The sequence below is a fragment of the Salarias fasciatus genome, chromosome 10, assembly GCF_902148845.1.
Source record: "Salarias fasciatus chromosome 10, fSalaFa1.1, whole genome shotgun sequence".
Lineage (NCBI taxonomy): Eukaryota > Metazoa > Chordata > Actinopteri > Blenniiformes > Blenniidae > Salarias > Salarias fasciatus.
In genome coordinates this window covers 27,089,575-27,108,676 of record NC_043754.1, presented here as the reverse complement: position 1 = coordinate 27,108,676, position 19,102 = coordinate 27,089,575, and the positions used below count along the sequence as shown (strand labels likewise).

At 55.2% G+C, this 19,102-nt stretch overlaps 1 protein-coding gene across 1 annotated transcript; it reads left to right on the top strand.

Annotated features, from left to right (window-relative positions):
* Positions 1-7,790: 7,790 nt before the first annotated feature.
* On the top strand, positions 7,791-11,837 carry LOC115395016 (zona pellucida-like domain-containing protein 1). Its single transcript, XM_030100352.1, has 9 exons — positions 7,791-7,803; positions 7,957-8,177; positions 8,272-8,456; positions 9,581-9,653; positions 9,837-9,934; positions 10,035-10,115; positions 10,196-10,364; positions 10,445-10,544; positions 11,707-11,837. Exons 1-9 carry the CDS (start codon positions 7,791-7,793, stop codon positions 11,835-11,837), a joined length of 1,071 nt encoding a protein of 356 aa, XP_029956212.1.
* Positions 11,838-19,102: the final 7,265 nt, after the last annotated feature.

Here is a 19,102-nt window from a genome sequence, read left to right as displayed (position 1 = left end):
AGCGTGGTAGAGCACTGTGTATGTACCCCTATAAATGTGTGTAACCATCTGAAAATACGCTCCTGAAAGGCCATTGGTGATTTCCACACGACATGTACAAACTGTATACATCTTGTTGCATGTATTGCACTTTGACTTGCGATTAAAATTCGTCCAGTGTCTCATTTCTAAACATACAGAGTGAATTTCCTTATGAAGTCCAAACAGTCAATCAGATACTGCTGCAGAGACCCAGGGGCCTCCACCCAGCAGACACACTCCTCACAGCGCCACCTGTTGACCTGTGGGGTGGAGCCAGCCTCTGTTGTGTAGTTTTTGTGTTGTATTTGGGCAGTTTTGTGGTGAGCTGAGGCCTGTTGCACAAAAGCAGGACTCATTGATCCAGGATCATCCAGTCCAGACCCAGAGGGTTCAGGATTACTTGGTGACACAATGGACCAATCCAGGACGAGAACACACGGATTCATCTAGCAGGTGAAACCGATCCAGAATCAAGCCGGTTCCTTAAAGAGACCCCCCCAATCAACCACAGATTCATGGATTCACCATGACGACCAGACTCTGCACCGGAACAGGAAGTTCTGATGGAGGCAGACGAGGAGCCCTGATGCCCCCACCCACACCACTGCCCTGCACGACTCCCCCAACACGCCCACACCTGCCTCGCAGCCAGTATATAGAATATAGTTCTATCAAATTAATTTAAGAAATTAGATATGGTGGAAAAAAGAAAAATTAATTCCAAACAACTTAATTCATCCAGGTCGAACCAGCTGAAGCCATTCAAACTGCTCTTCTCTTGTTCTTGTTCACAAGTCCAGGTTCTTGAGAGCAATGACCACAACATGTCAGGAATTCACCAAACACAGTTCCTGCTTCACACTCTATCTGCACTTCCAAAACACACTTTCTAAACACAACACAGTTCTGTGGAGTTCTCTCTCAACGCTCCGTGTCCTGAATGTTCTGCAGGGAACTGACTGCAGACCCCGAGGGGTCGCACAGGGCCGTTCTCCTGTAGGAGCAACGGCTGAAACGCTGGAAACAGGCAGTGCCAGGGGAGTGGGAGGACGAGGGCGGGGGCGGGGGCGGGGGCGGGGGCGAGGGAGGGGGCGAGGGCGAGGGCGGGGGCGAGGGCGAGGGCGAGGGCGAGGGCGAGGGCGGGGGCGAGGGCGAGGGCGGGGGCGAGGGCGAGGGCGAGGGAGAGGGCGAAGACGGGGGCGAGGGCGGGGGCGAGGGCGAGGGCGGGGGCGAGGGCGAGGGCGAGGGTGAGGGCGAAGGCGGGGGCGAGGGCGGGGGCGGGGGCGAGGGCGAGGGCGAGGGTGAGGGCGAGGGCGAGGGCGAGGGCGAGGGCGAGGGCGAGGGCGAGGGCGAGGGCGAGGGCGGGGGCGAGGGCGAGGGCGAGGGTGAGGGCGAAGGCGGGGGCGAGGGCGGGGGCGGGGGCGAGGGCGAGGGCGAGGGCGAGGGCGAGGGCGAGGGCGAGGGCGGGGGCGAGGGGCGAGGGCGAGGGTGAGGGCGAAGGCGGGGGCGAGGGCGGGGGCGGGGGCGAGGGCGGGGGCGAGGGAGGGGGCGAGGGCGGGGGCGAGGGCGAGGGGGAGGGCGAGGGTGGGGGCGGGGGCGAGGGCGAGGGCGAGGGCGGGGGCGGGGCCGGGGGCGAGGGCGAGGGTGAGGGCGGGGGCGGGGCCGGGGGCGAGGGCGAGGGCGGGGGCGGGGGCGAGGGAGGGGGGCGAGGGAGGGGGCGAGGGCGAGGGCGGGGGGCGAGGGCGAGGGCGGGGGCGAGGGCGAGGGCGAGGGGGAGGGCGAGGGCGGGGGCGGGGGCGAGGGCGAGGGCGAGGAGGGGGCGGGGCCGGGGGCGAGGGCGAGGGCGAGGGCGGGGGCGGGGGCGGGGCCGGGGGCGAGGGCGAGGGCGGGGGCGGGGGCGAGGGAGGGGGCGAGGGAGGGGGCGAGGGCGAGGGCGGGGGCGGGGGCGAGGGCGAGGGCGGGGGCGAGGGAGGGGGCGGGGCCAGGGGCGAGGGCGAGGGTGAGGGCGGGGGCGGGGCCGGGGGCGAGGGCGAGGGCGGGGGCGGGGGCGAGGGAGGGGGCGAGGGAGGGGGCGAGGGCGGGGGCGGGGCCGGGGGCGAGGGCGAGGGCGGGGGCGAGGGCGAGGGCGGGGGCGAGGGCGAGGGCGAGGGGGAGGGCGAGGGCGGGGGCGGGGCGAGGGCGGGGCGAGGGAGGGGGCGGGGCCGGGGGCGAGGGCGAGGGCGAGGGCGGGGGCGGGGGCGGGGCCGGGGGCGAGGGCGAGGGCGGGGGCGGGGGCGAGGGAGGGGGCGAGGGAGGGGGCGAGGGCGGGGGCGGGGCCGGGGGCGAGGGCGAGGGCGGGGGCGAGGGAGGGGGCGAGGGCGAGGGCGAGGGAGGGGGCGAGGGCGAGGGCACACCCACTGTGTGTGTGTGTTATTCTGGATTTGTGTGTGGCGTTCTGAGACTAGGAGGCATACATACAACATGTGTGTAAACCATCGGAAGAAACTGCAATAATTTAAAAGACTTTACATTAGAATACTGATTTATGTAAAAAGCTGCAGGAGCAGAATGTTTTTGGCGCTCTGCTCTGTTCCTGTATCGTGCAGCGCAGTGTTCTCGGTGACGGTGTGAGTGCTGTGGATGAGCGAGTGTCTGCTGGTGAGAGAGGAGCAGCTGCAGGGATGAGACTATCTGATCAGCTGAGCTGTGTTCAGCTCCGGTGTGGTTAAACTCCCCGTGACAACATGAACGCTGGAGTGAGAGATGATGACATGATGGGGAAGATGCAGCCTGGCTGCAGTGTGTGTGTGTGTGTGTGTGTGTGTGTGTGTGTGTGTGTGTGTGTGTGTGTGTGTGTAAGACGGCCGTCCTCACGGGGCTGCATTAGAACATCTCATTGTTCCAGGTAATCTTGTGGAAAGGTCAGTGTGTGAGCAGAGCCAGCAGCTACACCCAGCTACACCCGGCTACACCCAGCATTATGTGGACGTCTCTGTGGCGTCTTCTCAGGTTTTCACGTGTCTGACATTTACCGTGACATACAGTAAGTCCTCCTTCCTGGTCCCCAGGTCCTGGCAGGGTCCAGAGGTCTGACCTGGCGTCTCCATGTCCAGAGGACCCGGATCTGACCCGTCCTGGAGACTGGACTGTGAGGTGTAGTGTGTTTGTGTGTGACCATGTGAGATGGTCTGTAAGAAACTCTAAGCTGTGAAAAACAGGAGAGAGACTCCAGAAACACTCCAAAGAACCTGTCCTCATGAAGTCCACAGCTGAGGACTTCCTGTCAGTGTCTCTGAGTGACCTCAGCTTCACACTCCCTTTGAAAACAGAGACGTCCACAATCAAGACAGACTCTTTCAACCATACTGCTGAACTCTCATAACTCATCATGAACTCACCCCGCTTGTTGAAAGACCCGGAGACGAGGTGGATTTTCCATCCTGATGGAGGGCTGCCATGAATCATGTGTGTCTTCACTCAGCCTGGACTCCACAGCACCTCTTCTGGTGGTCCTGAGCAGTCTGGGCTGGTCCTGAACAGTCTGGGCTGGTCCTGAACAGTCTGGGCTGGTCCTGAGCAGTCTGAACTGGTCCTGAGCAGTCTGGGCTGGTCGTGAGCAGTCTGGGCTGGTCCTGAGCAGTCTGGGCTGGTCCTGAACAGTCTGGGCTGGTCCTGAGCAGTCTGGACTGGTCCTGAACAGTCTGGGCTGGTCCTGAACAGTCTGGGCTGGTCCTGAGCAGTCTGGGCTGGTCCTGAGCAGTCTGGACTGGTCTGGTCCTGAACAGTCTGGGCTGGTCCTGAGCAGTCTGGGCTGGTCCTGAACAGTCTGGGCTGGTCCTGAGCAGTCTGGGCTGGTCCTGAACAGTCTGGGCTGGTCCTGAGCAGTCTGGGCTGGTCCTGAACAGTCTGGGCTGGTCCTGAGCAGTTTGGGCTGGTCCTGGTTGGTTTGTGGAAAGTGTTTTCCAGAGAGAGTATTTTTCCCAGCTCAACCTGTGGCTCGCTCCCCCTCAGCCTGCCGGCAGCCCAGCCGGGACTCCTCCACCTCCATCCTCCACCTTGCAAAATGGTGTCCTTCAAAGAGTTGGAGATGATTGTACATGCGTTTGTCTCATCGCGCCTCGACTATTGTAACAGCCTGTTCACCTGTCTCAACAGAAAAGAACTGGCACGCCTTCAAGTAGTCCAGAACTCCGCTGCACGGCTCCTGACCTGCACTCGTAGGAGAGCCCACATCAGTCCAGTTCTGAAGGACCTGCACTGGCTCCCTGTTTCATTCAGGATAAACTTTAAAATCCTGGCCTTGACGTTTCGGGCTCTGCACGGGCAGGCACCGGACTACATCAGGGGCCTGATCCAGCCCTATGTTTCCACTCGCTGCTTGAGGTCCTCCAACCAAAACTTGCTAATTGTTCCCCACACATGTTTTAAACCTGGTGGGGATAGATCATTTAAGGCAGTGGCACCGCGTCTCTGGAACGAGCTTCCCTGCTCACTCAGGTCTCTGGACAATGTTGATTCTTTTAAAAAGCAGCTCAAGGCCTTTCTCTTTGAACAAGCCTTTTAGCCTGTATGGTTCTGTTTTATCTTGAATATTTATGTTATTTTAGTGATTGTATTTTGTCTGAGAAAAGTGCTATACAAATAAAGCTTACTTACTTACCTCCACCCTCCACCTCCATCCTCCACCTCCATCCTCCACCTCCATCCTCCACCTCCATCTCCATCCTCCACCTGGATCCTCCACCTCCATCTTCCACCTCCATCCTCCACCTCCATCCTCTACCTCCATCCTCCACCTCCATCCTCCACCTCCACCCTCCACCTCCATCCTCCACCTCCCTCTTCCACCTCCATCCTCTACCTCCACCCTCCACCTCCACCCTCCACCTCCATCTTCCACCTCCATCCTCCACCTCCACCCTCCACCTCCACCCTCCACCTCCATCTTCCACCTCCATCCTCCACCTCCACCCTCCACCTCCATCCTCCACCTCCCTCTTCCACCTCCATCCTCTACCTCCACCCTCCACCTCCACCCTCCACCTCCATCTTCCACCTCCATCCTCCACCTCCACCCTCCACCTCCACCCTCCACCTCCATCTTCCACCTCCATCCTCCACCTCCACCCTCCACCCTCCACCTCCATCCTCCACCTCCACCCTCCACCTCCATCCTCCACCTCCATCCTCCACCTCCATCTCCATCCTCCACCTGGATCCTCCACCTCCATCTTCCACCTCCATCCTCCACCTCCATCCTCTACCTCCATCCTCCACCTCCATCCTCCACCTCCACCCTCCACCTCCATCCTCCACCTCCCTCTTCCACCTCCATCCTCTACCTCCACCCTCCACCTCCACCCTCCACCTCCATCTTCCACCTCCATCCTCCACCTCCACCCTCCACCTCCATCTTCCACCTCCACCCTCCACCTCCACCCTCCACCTCCACCCTCCACCTCCACCCTCCACCTCCATCTTCCACCTCCATCCTCCACCTCCATCCTCCACCTCCACCTCCATCCTCCACCTCCATCTCCATCCTCCACCTGGATCCTCCACCTCCATCTTCCACCTCCATCCTCCACCTCCATCCTCTACCTCCATCCTCCACCTCCACCCTCCACCTCCATCCTCCACCTCCACCCTCCACCTCCATCTTCCACCTCCATCCTCCACCTCCACCCTCCACCTCCACCCTCCACCTCCACCCTCCACCTCCATCTTCCACCTCCATCCTCCACCTCCATCCTCCACCTCCACCCTCCACCTCCATCCTCCACCTCCATCTCCATCCTCCACCTGGATCCTCCACCTCCATCTTCCACCTCCATCCTCCACCTCCACCTCCACCCTCCACCTCCATCTTCCACCTCCATCCTCCACCTCCACCCTCCACCTCCACCCTCCACCTCCACCCTCCACCTCCACCCTCCACCTCCATCTTCCACCTCCATCCTCCACCTCCATCTTCCACCTCCACCCTCCACCTCCATCCTCCACCTCCATCTCCATCCTCCACCTGGATCCTCCACCTCCATCTTCCACCTCCATCCTCCACCTCCATCCTCTACCTCCATCCTCCACCTCCACCCTCCACCTCCATCCTCCACCTCCACCCTCCCCCTCCATCCTCCACCTCCACCCTCCACCTCCATCCTCCACCTCCCTCTTCCACCTCCATCCTCTACCTCCACCCTCCACCTCCACCCTCCACCTCCATCTTCCACCTCCATCCTCCACCTCCACCCTCCACCTCCACCCTCCACCTCCATCTTCCACCTCCATCCTCCACCTCCACCCTCCACCTCCACCCTCCACCTCCATCTTCCACCTCCATCCTCCACCTCCATCCTCCACCTGGATCCTCCACCTCCATCCTCCACCTCGGCCCTCGCCGGCCTCCGTCTGCACTCTGAGCCCATGGGAAGACCAGCTCACCTCCGGATCACATTCTGCCCTGCCCCGGTCCCCCAGCCCAGCACCTCCCGTCCTCAGGGACCCGACTCTCGGCCCCGGATCAGCTTGAAGATCTAATAAAACCTCCTTAAAGATCACACTGCTGCCTGATGGTGCGTCCAACACCTGGTCCTCCACCCTGTCGGTGGCTCCTCAGCAGCTCTGCTCAGCCCAGAGTGAAGCGTGAGCCTCGGTTCTCTGTGATCCAGCCTGGAGAACGTTCTCCTCCTGAACACGCCATCCAAACGACTCCTCTGCTGCAGAGCAGCGTCTGAACGCCGCCAGCAGACCGGCGCTAAAACAACTAGTGACTGAAACCAACCAGAGTGTGCAGAGCGGCACATGCAGCTTCTCCTCTGATGAACTGTTGAAACTCGGCGGTTTGTCCAGAGTGACGGGCGTTTCTACCAATCAGCAGACGGCGGAGGTGAGAGCTCCTCCCTGTGGAACCCTACCGGAGCGCATGGAACCTCAACGGAGGAGAACCCAGAAGTGGTCCAGGCTGAGTACGGGTCTTTGGTACTATCCATCACTTTATCCATAACCCGACCTGCACCGTGAAGAACCACCAGAGGAGGCGCTGTGGAAACCAGGCTTTAGGCTCAGTCCTCATCTGTCCTGTTAGCAGCTTGGCTTCCATAAGTATGAATATCGAGCTCACACCCATTCCATACCCAGAGCCCAAAGTTTAGTAGGTCAGGCTGTGTTTTGATGAAATTACTTTTTTTTTTTCCCAGGAAATTGCTCACACACTTAAGTGCTTTCTCACATGAGTGTCTTTGTGGAACTGCACCACAGGGTCAGCATGAGGAGGACATCTGTCAGGCAGTGACTCCGACCTGACAAAGGCCATCAGAGTATGGTTTACTGTCTGCAGGGATGTTACACTGCAGTAAGTGTTGGGATAAAAGTGAATCCATCTTTCAAAGACAGAGAGCGGCGGCCATTGTCTGTCTCCCTATAGAGACTGCCGTGTGTAGAGTTTCACTAATGATGGTGAGGGGTGGTCCATGGAACTGTTAGTACAGAACAATTGTTACCATACACTGGTGTTCAGGTGGGGATGCCAAACACACTGACCTGGTTTCTGTCCAATCCTCAGAGAGACTCAAGCTATATAAGGACCTCCTGCAGCTAGAGCCATCATTCAAGACCAGCAGACCAGCAGAGACTGACAGGTGTGGCAGGCTGAAGGTGGGCATCAGGCAGCGCCACCTCTCTAGCTGCTCCACAGTCTGATCCATGCCTACTCTTTGTTTTCCGTTCCAGGTATGTCCAAACCAAGGATGTCGGGAGTGCAGCTTGTTCGGATCGTCTTGTTGATGTGCATGATGGCTACAAGCAGTCCGCTGGTATGCCAAAATGACCTTCGACGTCCAGGTAAACTCCGTCTCTCACGTTACTCCCCAGCCTTCATGCTGCGGTCCAGCGGGATGCGATGTTCTGACTGAGGAAATGAACCTGCAGTTCCAGCTGACTGCTCTGTTTTTCCTGCAGAATACACAGACATCTCAGTGGAATGTGGCACCTCCTCCATTAGCCTGGCCATCCTGATTTGCCCTGTGGTGTACACCGGCTACAACGAGTCCCTCCTCATCCTCAATCACATGTCGGAGCATCCGGGGTGCCAGGGAGCGCTGGACGAGTCAGTAGCACCTCCCGTGGTGCGGTTCACCTTTCCCATCAACATGACCAGCGGCTGTGGAAGCAGCTTTGTGGTGAGCTGACGTTCCAGCAGGTCATGGAGCAGACCCCCTGATGCAGTCCCGGTGAGTTCTCTGTGCTTGACCGTGGCATGAATGTTCCCTGCAGACCACCAGTGCGCCGGGCACCGGGATCTTTGCTGACTTCTCCAACATCCAGACGGTCAATATCAGCGGGATGGTGCACTCCCATGATCCCACCACGGGAGTGGTCACCTACAACACGGAGCTGAAGTATTACTACTCCTGTGCTTATCCTCTGGAGTACCTCATCAACAACACCAGGGTGGATGTGTAAGATGTCTCCGTGTTTCCCTGGTGTCCACTTTGGACAGTCCCGGGCCTCTGGAGGGTCAGGGTTGTCTTCTGAAGGGGTATTTTGGTCTGATACTGGACTGAGTTTTAGAGTGAAGAAACATCTGGGCACCACTTCTGTTTGAATGTGATCTGAGAATGAGGTCCATTGTTTGAGGAACCACTTCTTTCAGCGTATTGCTGAATATTTGGTAACTTCAGTTTGTCTTTGAGTTTGAATTGATGGTAAAATTAAGGACATAATAGTTTACAAGAACCATTAAAACAACTGTCTCCCCTTTAATTGTTTTTGTATACATGTTAAAAATGTGTGTGTGTGTGTGTGTGTGTGTGTGTGTGTGTGTGTGTGTGTGTGTGTGTGTGTGTGTGTGTGTTTGGGGGGGTTAATCTGTGGACTACAGAAATCTACTGAAGCTGACAGTGTTCATTTTAAAATAACTCAGTGGGTCTACTGAGATCCATATACTGTTTTATTTAACTGGTGTTTTTGGTATAAAAGTCACACTGTACTGTAGAATATAGTCCTAAATGATGTGATGCAGCAACGGTGCTTCTTGAAAGGACAACTACAAGTACTAATCTTTAGTTTCCAGAATTTCCCAGTTTGGGAATAATAAAGTAACACTACTCTACTCTTAGTTACTTGATGGTCTCTTGCTGATCTTTTGACAGGCACCTTGACAGTCTCCCCCTCTTGACAGTACCTTGACGATACAATGACGATTTGTCGATGCTACCTTCACAGAATCTTGATGGTACCTTGATGGTCTGTTGATGGTGCATTGATGGTACCTTGACAATATATTTGTGGTTTGTTGATGGTACCTTGACGGTATCTTGACAGTGTCTTGACGGTACCTTGACGATACATTGATGGTTTGTTGATGGTACCTTGACGGTATCTTGACGGTGTCTTAACGGTACCTTGACGATACATTGATGGTTTGTTGATGGTACATTGCTGATCCCTTTCAGTTTGTTTAATGAGCTCTCTTGATCTCTGGGCTGGTCTCCTGATCTCTGAAGTCTCCTATCCATCGTCTACTGCTCAGTAAAATGAGGCAGGATGACTCTTTCATGAGGCCTCCATCTTTCCCATCCAGGTCAGCTTCGTCCATCGCAGTGAGGGACAACAATGGGAGCTTCATCAGTACTCTGAGCATGGAGCTCTTCAGTGTAAGGACAACATGATGCAGAGTTGATCTACTTTCTTCTGTGTGTTGTACTCCAGTGGCTTTAATCCCCTCTTATTCAGACAGATAAATTCAATAAGTAAACTTCAGAACTCATACCCGGAAACAGCCGGACTTTCTCCTGACAAACCAAAGCGGATGAGCACCTGTGTTTCTCCTGTAACAGGATGTGAACTACACCACGCCCCTGGTGATCCCCCCCCTGGGCCTGGAGCTGAGGACCAACGTGTATGTGCAGGTTCAGGCAGCCAACCTCACTGACCAGTAAGAGCATTCCCAGCTCACTGCGAGCTGGAGGTGAACTGATTCTCAGATGAACTCCAGCCAATTCTCATTGTTCCTCATTTGCTGGCCTTGCTGCCAGGTACCACGTCCTCATGGACCGATGCTACGCCTCCATCTCTGCTCATCCCACCAACTCCACCTTCTTCAACCTGTTTGTGCCGTGAGTCTTTGGATGGGATCCTGAGGGGCAGGGGAGCTTCTTCTCCTGCTGATGCTCTTTTTTTCGCTTGGTTGAACCAGGTGCTCAAAGGACCAGATGACCACAATGCATGAGAACGGCGAGAGCCACCACGCTCGCTTCTCCTTCCCAGCGTTCAGGTTTGTGGAGCAGCAGAACCAGACGGTGTCCACGTACTACCTGCACTGCATCACCAGACTGTGCGAGGTCAGCACCTGCAGCAACTTCAAGGTAATTGAAGCTCCGCCCACTTCCAGCGGCTCTCTACCAGGAACTCGGCAGTTATTACAGACATTCAGCCATTTTCACAGCAATGCAGCAGCAGAAGAAGAAGAGACGTCGGCTCTACTGGGATTTCTGAATCTGCCACTCTGTCCTCATCGCTCCCGATCGTCACCAGGAATGAGAACTGTGAGTGTGACTGGGATGTAAAGACCTTGGATAAAAGCAGTGTGTGTTGGGGAAGTGAGGCTAGGTTGAAACTCATGCTGAAGCGGGAGAGCCTGTCTGGGCTCCATCAGAGACTGTCCTGCTCCAGCACCGTGACCACCGGGGCCTGACCAGAGGGAGGTCTGCTGCAGGACAGGGTCCTCCAGGACCAGCACTCAGCTGCACTGCCCTCCAATCAGAGCAGGGTTGACGGCGCTGTGCTGGTCTGGAGGCTGGAGAAGTGACGATATGCTGGGAAGCTGTCACTGCTGAGCTCCTGCTGCCTCCACAATTCATTCTGACCATTCTCACAGTGTTGATGTAATCCAGTTATCGTACCGGCAACTTCTGGCCAACAAACATTCACATTTTTTTTTCCGTTTTAGTGCACAAAGTTCCATAATCCCTGACTTTGCCTTTTCTGCTCTTTTTCAGCGATTTCATCGAAGGAGGAAGGTAAGCTGGAGCCGCCTTCTGAAAGACTGAGAGTACAGGAACACTCTGAACTGCAGACTGAGTTTAGGAGGAAGTCACAGCTCTGCAGTCCAAACAGAACGCTTTTCCCACGCTGCACCGCAGAAGCTTCACCTGGAGTCTGAGCATGTTGAAGAGACTCGGCTCATGCAGTCATTTACATCGTTTGTTTAGGATGATGAACTTTCATTTCACTGGATTGTGGTTTTAGTTATATTTCTTTTTTCAACTGTTGACTGTTTTTCCATCGTCTCCTGCACTTTAAATGATGTTATCTGAAATCTGAGCTGCTGCTTTTCTATGCTTGTTCAGTGAAAGTGAAACTGGACTTACTCTTAAATTTCTTGTCCAGTGGAGACTTTGGAAACTCAGCATTTATCGGTTGAAGTGAAAAGAGACTCAGCCTCTCCTTGACCAACGGTTCAGCCTTTCTTTACTTTTTAAAATGGTTTACTTCTTTTGCTCTACTAACTGAAGCCACTGCGGAGGGTTCTGGAGCCCCAGACTCTTCGGGCCTCTGGTGGAGGCACTTCAACACTTACAACATCCAAACAAGTATTCAGGACCAGAGTGGGAGTGTGGGAGACTCTGGGAGGACATGTGTCCTCCTGGCGGAGACGTAGTGATGCTGCTGGAGGTCCTGAGCCTGTGTCTGTGTCTCTGGTTGCAGTGCTGCCCGGTCCAGACTCCGACTCCCAGTCCAGGATGGGTCTGGGGATCACAGTGGGCGTCCTCACCCTGGCGGTGGTCCTGGTCTCTGGAGCAGCGCTCATCCTCTACAGGAGACTCCCACCTTTTTAAACACGAGCAGACACCTGAAACACCCTGCAGCACCCTGTAACACCCTGCTATGCCCTGTAACACCCTGTAACACACTGTAACACCCTGTTATACCCTGTATTACCCTGTAACACCCTGTAGCACCCTGTTATGACCTGCTATACCCTGTAACACCCTGCTATACCCTGTAACACCTTGTAACACCCTGTTATATCCTGCTATACTCTGTAACACCCTGTAACTCCCTGTAACACCCTGCTACACCCTATTATACCCTGTAATACCCGTTAACACCTTGCAACACCCAGTAACACCCTGTAACACACCGTAACACCCTGTTATACCCTGTAACATCCTGTAGCACCCTGTTATGACCAGCTATACCCTGTAACATCCTGCTATACCCTGTAACACCTTGTAACACCCTGTAACACCCTGTTACATCCTGCTATACTCTGTAACACCCTGTAACACCCTGCTACACCCCGTTATACCCCGTAACACCCTGTAACACCCGTTAACACCTTGCAACACCCAGTAACACCCTGGAACACCCTGGAATATCCTGTAGCACCCTGTTATACCCTGTAACGCCCTGTAACGCCCTGTTATACCCTGCTATACCCTGTAAGAGCCTGTTATACCCTGTAACACCCTGCTATACCCTGTAACACCCTGTAAAACCCTGTTATACCCTGCTATACCCTCTGCCAGCCTGTAACGCCCTGGAACACCCTGCTATACCCTGTAACACCCTGTACAACCCTTTTATACCCTGTACCAGCCTGTAACACCATTATACCCTGTTATACCCTACCATATGAGCCACACAATGCATTTTAATACAACCTGTGAGTGTTGGATCGTTAGAACATGAGCTCTACTCTGCAGAACACGTCTCAACAGAACACGACTCAGCAGAACTCGTCTCAGCGGAACGTGGGTCATCAGTGAGCTCCCTCCTGCTGCAGCAGCAGCTGTTTTAGAACTGAAGAGAAAGAAGAAAACTTTTTTGCACGTTAGAAAACTTTGTGTTTTTGAGTTAAAGTGTTCTGAACCGCTGTGCTTTAGCTTTGGCTGAGGCTGTGTATTTGTAGAGAATATGTCTGAAATCTTCCAGTAGCATCATGTTAGCTTAGTGTTAGCCGCTAATCATCACCCAGAGTTGAATCTCATGGTCTTGAATGTTTTTGAGCCGTCTTTCCACAGCTGCTGTAGATGTAGTAGATGTACACAAACCACAATAAAAGCTCATGTCAACGGCTTCTCGTCTCTCGTCTTCTTCACGTGTTCATTTCGTTTGCTTTATGATGTCTTCTCATATCTTCACCAGCCAGTCCTCATGTCTTTAAAGGTTGTATAGAATATCTTTATTACTAACAAAAATGAATTAAAGCTAAACAATGGCGCTACTAAGCTGTAGCAGCCTTGTTTTTATCGTTTATTTTTTATCAAAAAAAGAAAATAAAAATTAATGAACTCTGGACGTTGTAAAACCAACATTACTTTAGCCAATCAATAACAAGGTAGGCTCATTATCTATTGGTTTTCTAACATGTCAATCAACCTCTCTACATTTTAGATTTGTCATGCTCCTACACCGTTTTTGTCCCCCCTCCCCCCTGCAGCCACACAGATCAGCTGTGAGCTCCAGCATCGGCTCCAGTCCTGCAGCTCCACACAAACCTCCCCGTCCTCCTCTGATCCACCGAGACCAGGGACGGCTCGGGACAGGGTTTTATTGCATTGGTTTTTTTTTTATATAGCGCTTTTCAGGACACTCAAAGACGCTTTACATTGCATTCTTCATTCTCTCCATACTGGGTGGTGGTAAGCTGCTGCTGTAGCCACAGCTGCCCTGGGGCAGACTGACGATCTGTGCCATCAGCCCCTCCGACCACCAACCATTCACTCTCACAACTTTCATACTAGGCAATGTGGGTGAAGTGTCTTGCCCAAGGACACAACGACAGTTTTACGCCTGCGGGAGCGGGGATCGAACCGCCAACGTTCCGGTTATAAGACGACCTGCTCTCCCAACTGAGCTACTGTCGCCGTGTTTTGTGTTGCTCAAAAGGACACGTTGGTAGCTATGTGTTAGCGCTATGATGCTAAGTTGCTACATGCTACTTTCTGCGTAAGGAGGAGGCGTTCCTCCGGAGAGAGCAGGGGAGGAGGGGTGTGGGTCACGCATGCGCAGCATTTCAAAAAGGACTAACAGTCACTGGATTTCTCTCTCCGTGGAAAATCCTCGATACAACCTTTAACGTGAAGGCCCGGCAGTCTGGACTCTGTTCTGAATACCTTCTGTCTTCACTAAGTGGAGGTTCAGACATGGCTGAAACTGAAGCGTGTGAACAGGGCTGGACTGAGTGCCGGTGGTCTCTCCAGAGCTGGACCCACAGTTAGGACACCTCCGTCCATCCAGAGACAGCAGACTGGAGCAGGAAGGACAGACCCTGCTGAGAAGAACCGTGCCTCACATGGAAAAGAGTCTCAGCAGTTTATGTAGCACCCAGGATGTTCAGAGTGATGACAGGTCAACCTGTCCTCACCTGTCCTCACCAGGTGAACCTGTCCTCACCTGTCCACACCAATTGAACTTGTCCTCACCAGGTGAACCTGTCCATACCAGGTGAACCTGGACAGGTGGGGCAGGATTGGGTTTCCAGGCTGGAGCTCTGTGCTGAGTCCAGGCTAATGAAGACATGGTGAAAATGTCTCCTGGTCCCTCCTTAAAGTCCAGTCATGCCAGGTGTCTTTAACGTCTCTGCTGATGTTGAGTCCAGAATCTGCTCCGTCTGTCCTGGTCCTGGCTGAGCTCTGCTCTGACTGTGGACGAGGACAGGCTGCTGAAGTGTCTTCGCTTTAATGAGGACAAATACAGCCAGGATGGAAAGACACTTTAAAGAGAGAGAGAGAGAGAGAGAGAGAGAGAGAGAGAGAGAGAGAGAGAGAGAGAGAGAGAGAGAGAGAGAGAGATGGAGAGTGAGTGAATCTCACCCTGAGCTCCATGAAAGACGAGAAAAGAGAGGTGTCCTTCATTGTGAAGCTCGTCCTGCAGGCATCTTCAGAGTCTGTCATCTGAATCGTTCCAGTGTTCACGGTCAGATGCCTCTGTGGAACACCAACAAATAATACTGTAGCGTTACGACACTGAAGCAAATACTGGGAACTACTTTTTCTTGTGAAATCACTACGCCCAGACGCCATGTTTAGTAAGTAGTTCCGTCTGAGCAATCTTCACATAAACAACTCAATCTGGTAATTTTGCATTAATATTTCACAGCGTAGTGAATGTGTGAATTATAACGTGTCCACCAAAGTGTTTTGGGGTTGTTGGATTGTGTATTTGATGAGTTTGACGAGGGGGAACAAAAATATCATCCACTTCCATTGTGTCCGTCCCGAAAACCTTCCCTGACTCGCCTCTGGATAAACAACAGCTCGACCGCACAAAAACAGTAAGTATGCTGTTTGAAATGACTGAGGAATTGCGCTAAATGGGCCAATTTGCCAAAATGTTGAAGTATCCCTTTAAGACTCTTCCTCTCCTTTAGACTCTTCTTCTCCTTTAAAGGACCTGTATCCTGCTTTTTTAGCTAGTCCAAACCCTAGAAATGGCATTAACATGGTAATAGTTTATTTTTGCCGCTAAGGAAAAGTCATTTTGTGTGAAATAAAAGATTTTCTGGGGCTAATTCTGAAACCCAGAAGAGAAAACGCTCTGTTTCACTGAAGTCCCGCCTCTCCCCCTGTGGACTTTGACTGACAGCTACTTCAGCCAATCAGTCCTTCAAAACAAATACGCTGGCTAGCTTTAGCTCTTTAGCTCTAGCTTCTCTACACGCAAAGACACGCCAAAACGTCTTTTCCTGTTAGAAACTCACCAAGCGCAGACCCTTCAGACCCTCCAGACCCTCCAGACCCTCCAGACCCTCCAGACCCTTCAGACCCTCCAGACCCTCCAGACCCTTCAGACCCTCCAGACCCTCCAGACCCTTCAGACCCTCCAGACCCTCCAGACCCTTCAGACCCTCCAGACCCTTCAGACCCTTCAGACCCTTCAGACCCTCCAGACCCTCCAGACCCTTCAGACCCTCCAGACCCTCCAAACCCTCCAGACCCTTCAGACCCTTCAGACCCACCAGACCCTCCAGACCCTTCAGACCCTTCAGACCCTCCAGACCCTCCAGACCCTTCAGACCCTCCAGACCCTTCAGACCCTTCAGACCCTTCAGACTCTTCAGACCCTTCAGACCCTCCAGACCCTTCAGACCCTTCAGACTCTTCAGACCCTCCAGACCCTCCAGACCCTTCAGACCCTTCAGACCCTCCAGACCCTCCAGACCCTTCAGACCCTCCAGACCCTCCAGACCCTTCAGACCCTCCAGACTCTTCAGACCCTTCAGACCCTCCAGACCCTCCAGACCCTTCAGACCCTTCAGACCCTCCAGACCCTTCAGACCCTCCAGACCCTTCAGACCCTTCAGACCCTTCAGACCCTCCAGACCCTTCAGACCCTTCAGACCCTTCAGACTCTTCAGACCCTTCAGACCCTCCAGACCCTCCAGACCCTTCAGACCCTCCAGACCCTCCAGACCCTTCAGACCCTCCAGACTCTTCAGACCCTTCAGACCCTCCAGACCCTCCAGACCCTTCAGACCCTTCAGACCCTCCAGACCCTTCAGACCCTCCAGACCCTTCAGACCCTCCAGACCCTTCAGACCCTCCAGACCCTCCAGACCCTTCAGACCCTCCAGACTCTTCAGACCCTCCAGACTCTTCAGACCCTTCAGACCCTCCAGACCCTCCAGACCCTTCAGACCCTTCAGACCCTCCAGACCCTTCAGACCCTCCAGACCCTTCAGACTCTTCAGACCCTCCAGACCCTCCAGACCCTTCAGACCCTTCAGACCCTCCAGACCCTTCAGACCCTCCAGACCCTCCAGACCCTTCAGACCCTCCAGACCCTTCAGACCCTTCAGACCCTCCAGACCCTCCAGACCCTTCAGACCCTTCAGACCCTCCAGACCCTTCAGACCCTCCAGACCCTCCAGACCCTCCAGACCCTTCAGACCCTTCAGACCCTTCAGACCCTCCAGACCCTTCAGACCCTTCAGACCCTCCAGACCCTCCAGACCCTCCAGACCCTTCAGACCCTTCAGACCCTTCAGACTCTTGCTCTTGCTTGACTGTTGCTTTCAGATGATGGTCAAAGTTTATTTCTGTAATTGGAGTTACAAAAAGTGGCAACGCTGATTGCCGAGGGCCTGCGGGAGGGGGGCTCAGGGGAGCCATCTTCTCCGTGTGACGTCAACATGGGAAACAGAGCGTTTTCACGGTGGGAGGGGCTGCCTCTCTGAGCAGCACAAACAGGAGGAAAGCTCAAACACACAGACACGGAGGAAAAAACGCTTTGGGGTGTTTGAACTATATAACAAGGTTAAAACATACAAAAAGTGAATTTTGCATGATACAGCCCCTTCAAGACTCCCTCTCCTTCAAGACTCTCCCTCTCCTTCAAGACTCTTCCTCTGTTTTCAGAACAGAAACAAGCCATGTCACAGGATACACTCCTGAAGCTCCCCGTGTGCCTGAGGCTCCTGGATCCATGTTCCTTTATGAATGAATGAAGCTACCTCTGATGCTGACATGAATCCTGACGCAGACGTTCCTCATCGCTCTGGACAGAACATTCCCTTTGAAGACCCTTCATCAGGGAGGCCTTTGAACGGAAACCGCCCCCTGGCAGTTGAAGCTCAGCAGGAGGTCGGGAGGCTGTGGTGCGGGGACCCAGTCTGGGCCCCAGGCTGGCAGAGGGAGGACCCAGTCTGGGCCCCGGGCCGGCAGAGGGAGGACCCAGTCTGGGCCCCGGGCCGGCAGAGGGAGGACCCAGTCTGGGCCCCGGGCCGGCAGAGGGAGGACCCAGTCTGGGCCCCGGGCCGGCAGAGGGAGGACCCAGTCTGGGCCCCGGGCCGGCAGAGGGAGGACCCAGTCTGGGCCCCGGGCCGGCAGAGGGAGGACCCAGTCTGGGCCCCGGGCCGGCAGAGGGAGGAACCAGTCTGGGCCCCGGGCCGGCAGAGGGAGGAACCAGTCTGGGCCCCGGGCCGGCAGAGGGAGGACCCAGTCTGGGCCCCGGGCCGGCAGAGGGAGGACCCAGTCTGGGCCCCGGGCCGGCAGAGGGAGGACCCAGTCTGGGCCCCGGGCCGGCAGAGGGAGGAACCACCCAGGTGTGATCAGCCAGTGGGGGCCTTCCTCCGCTCAGGGCCGAGACACTGAGTGGAGGTGAGGTCGGGGGTCGGGGGTCGGGGGTCGGCCTGGCTCCGTGACCTGCATGGAGGCAGCCTCTGCCAGGAAGTGAGCTGAGCCTGAGCCTTCAGGGGAGGGAGTGAGGTCCAGTCTGGTTCTCCAGTGGGAGCAGAGCTCTTCCTCCAGCTCTCTGCAGGACTGCAGTCTGCTGACCCTCCTCCAGCCTGCTGGAGGTGCTCAGGGCCCTCGTGGAGCTCTGGAGGTGCTGTGGGGATCCTGGTTTCCATGGTCCTGCCATATCCACCCTTCATCTCTGGTTGTGGGTCAGAACTCCGGGTCAGAGGTCCTGTCTGGATGGTGTGAAGGAGGAAGAGAGTCAGAAGAGATCAGCTTCTCTGAAAACCTGAAACGCTCACTTCAAGAACCTCTTCATGGAACAGAGGAGGAACAGTCACTGCAGCCTGAGCCTCCTCCTCAGGGAAGCCCCCCTCCCCATGACCCCCCTCTGACCCCCCTCTGACCCCCCCAGTCCTTCCAGGTGGAGGTCAGGTCTTGGGTCTCTCTCCTGCATGCTGTCTCGTGCTCGCGCCTCCTGCGGGTTGAAGCGTTCTGTTCCGGTGGATGAGTGCAGGTCTCCCTGCAGCCCGCAGGGGGCGCCGTGGCCCAGGGGCCCTGCTGTTGGAGCAGTGAGGCTGCAGAGGAAGGAAGGAAGGTCCGCGTCATCAGTGACTGCTATTTATTTATCTCAGACTTTGTAGACACCAACGGGCGCACGCGTCTTTGCGTGTGTGCACGTGCTTTGGTTTTGTGCGTGCGTGCGTGTGTGTGTGTGCCATGACTAAGTAGTTTTTATTGTCAGACTGTTGAACAGAGCAGGTTTCACTCTGCTCCTCCTCTCCCTCACGGCTCACCTGTGCTCCTCCTCTCTCTCTTTCCCTGCCCCTCCTCCCTCCCTCCCTCCCTCCCTCTCTCTCTCTCTCTCTCTCTCGCTCTCTCTCTCTCTCGCTCTCTCTCTGTCTCAGTCGGACTCGGAG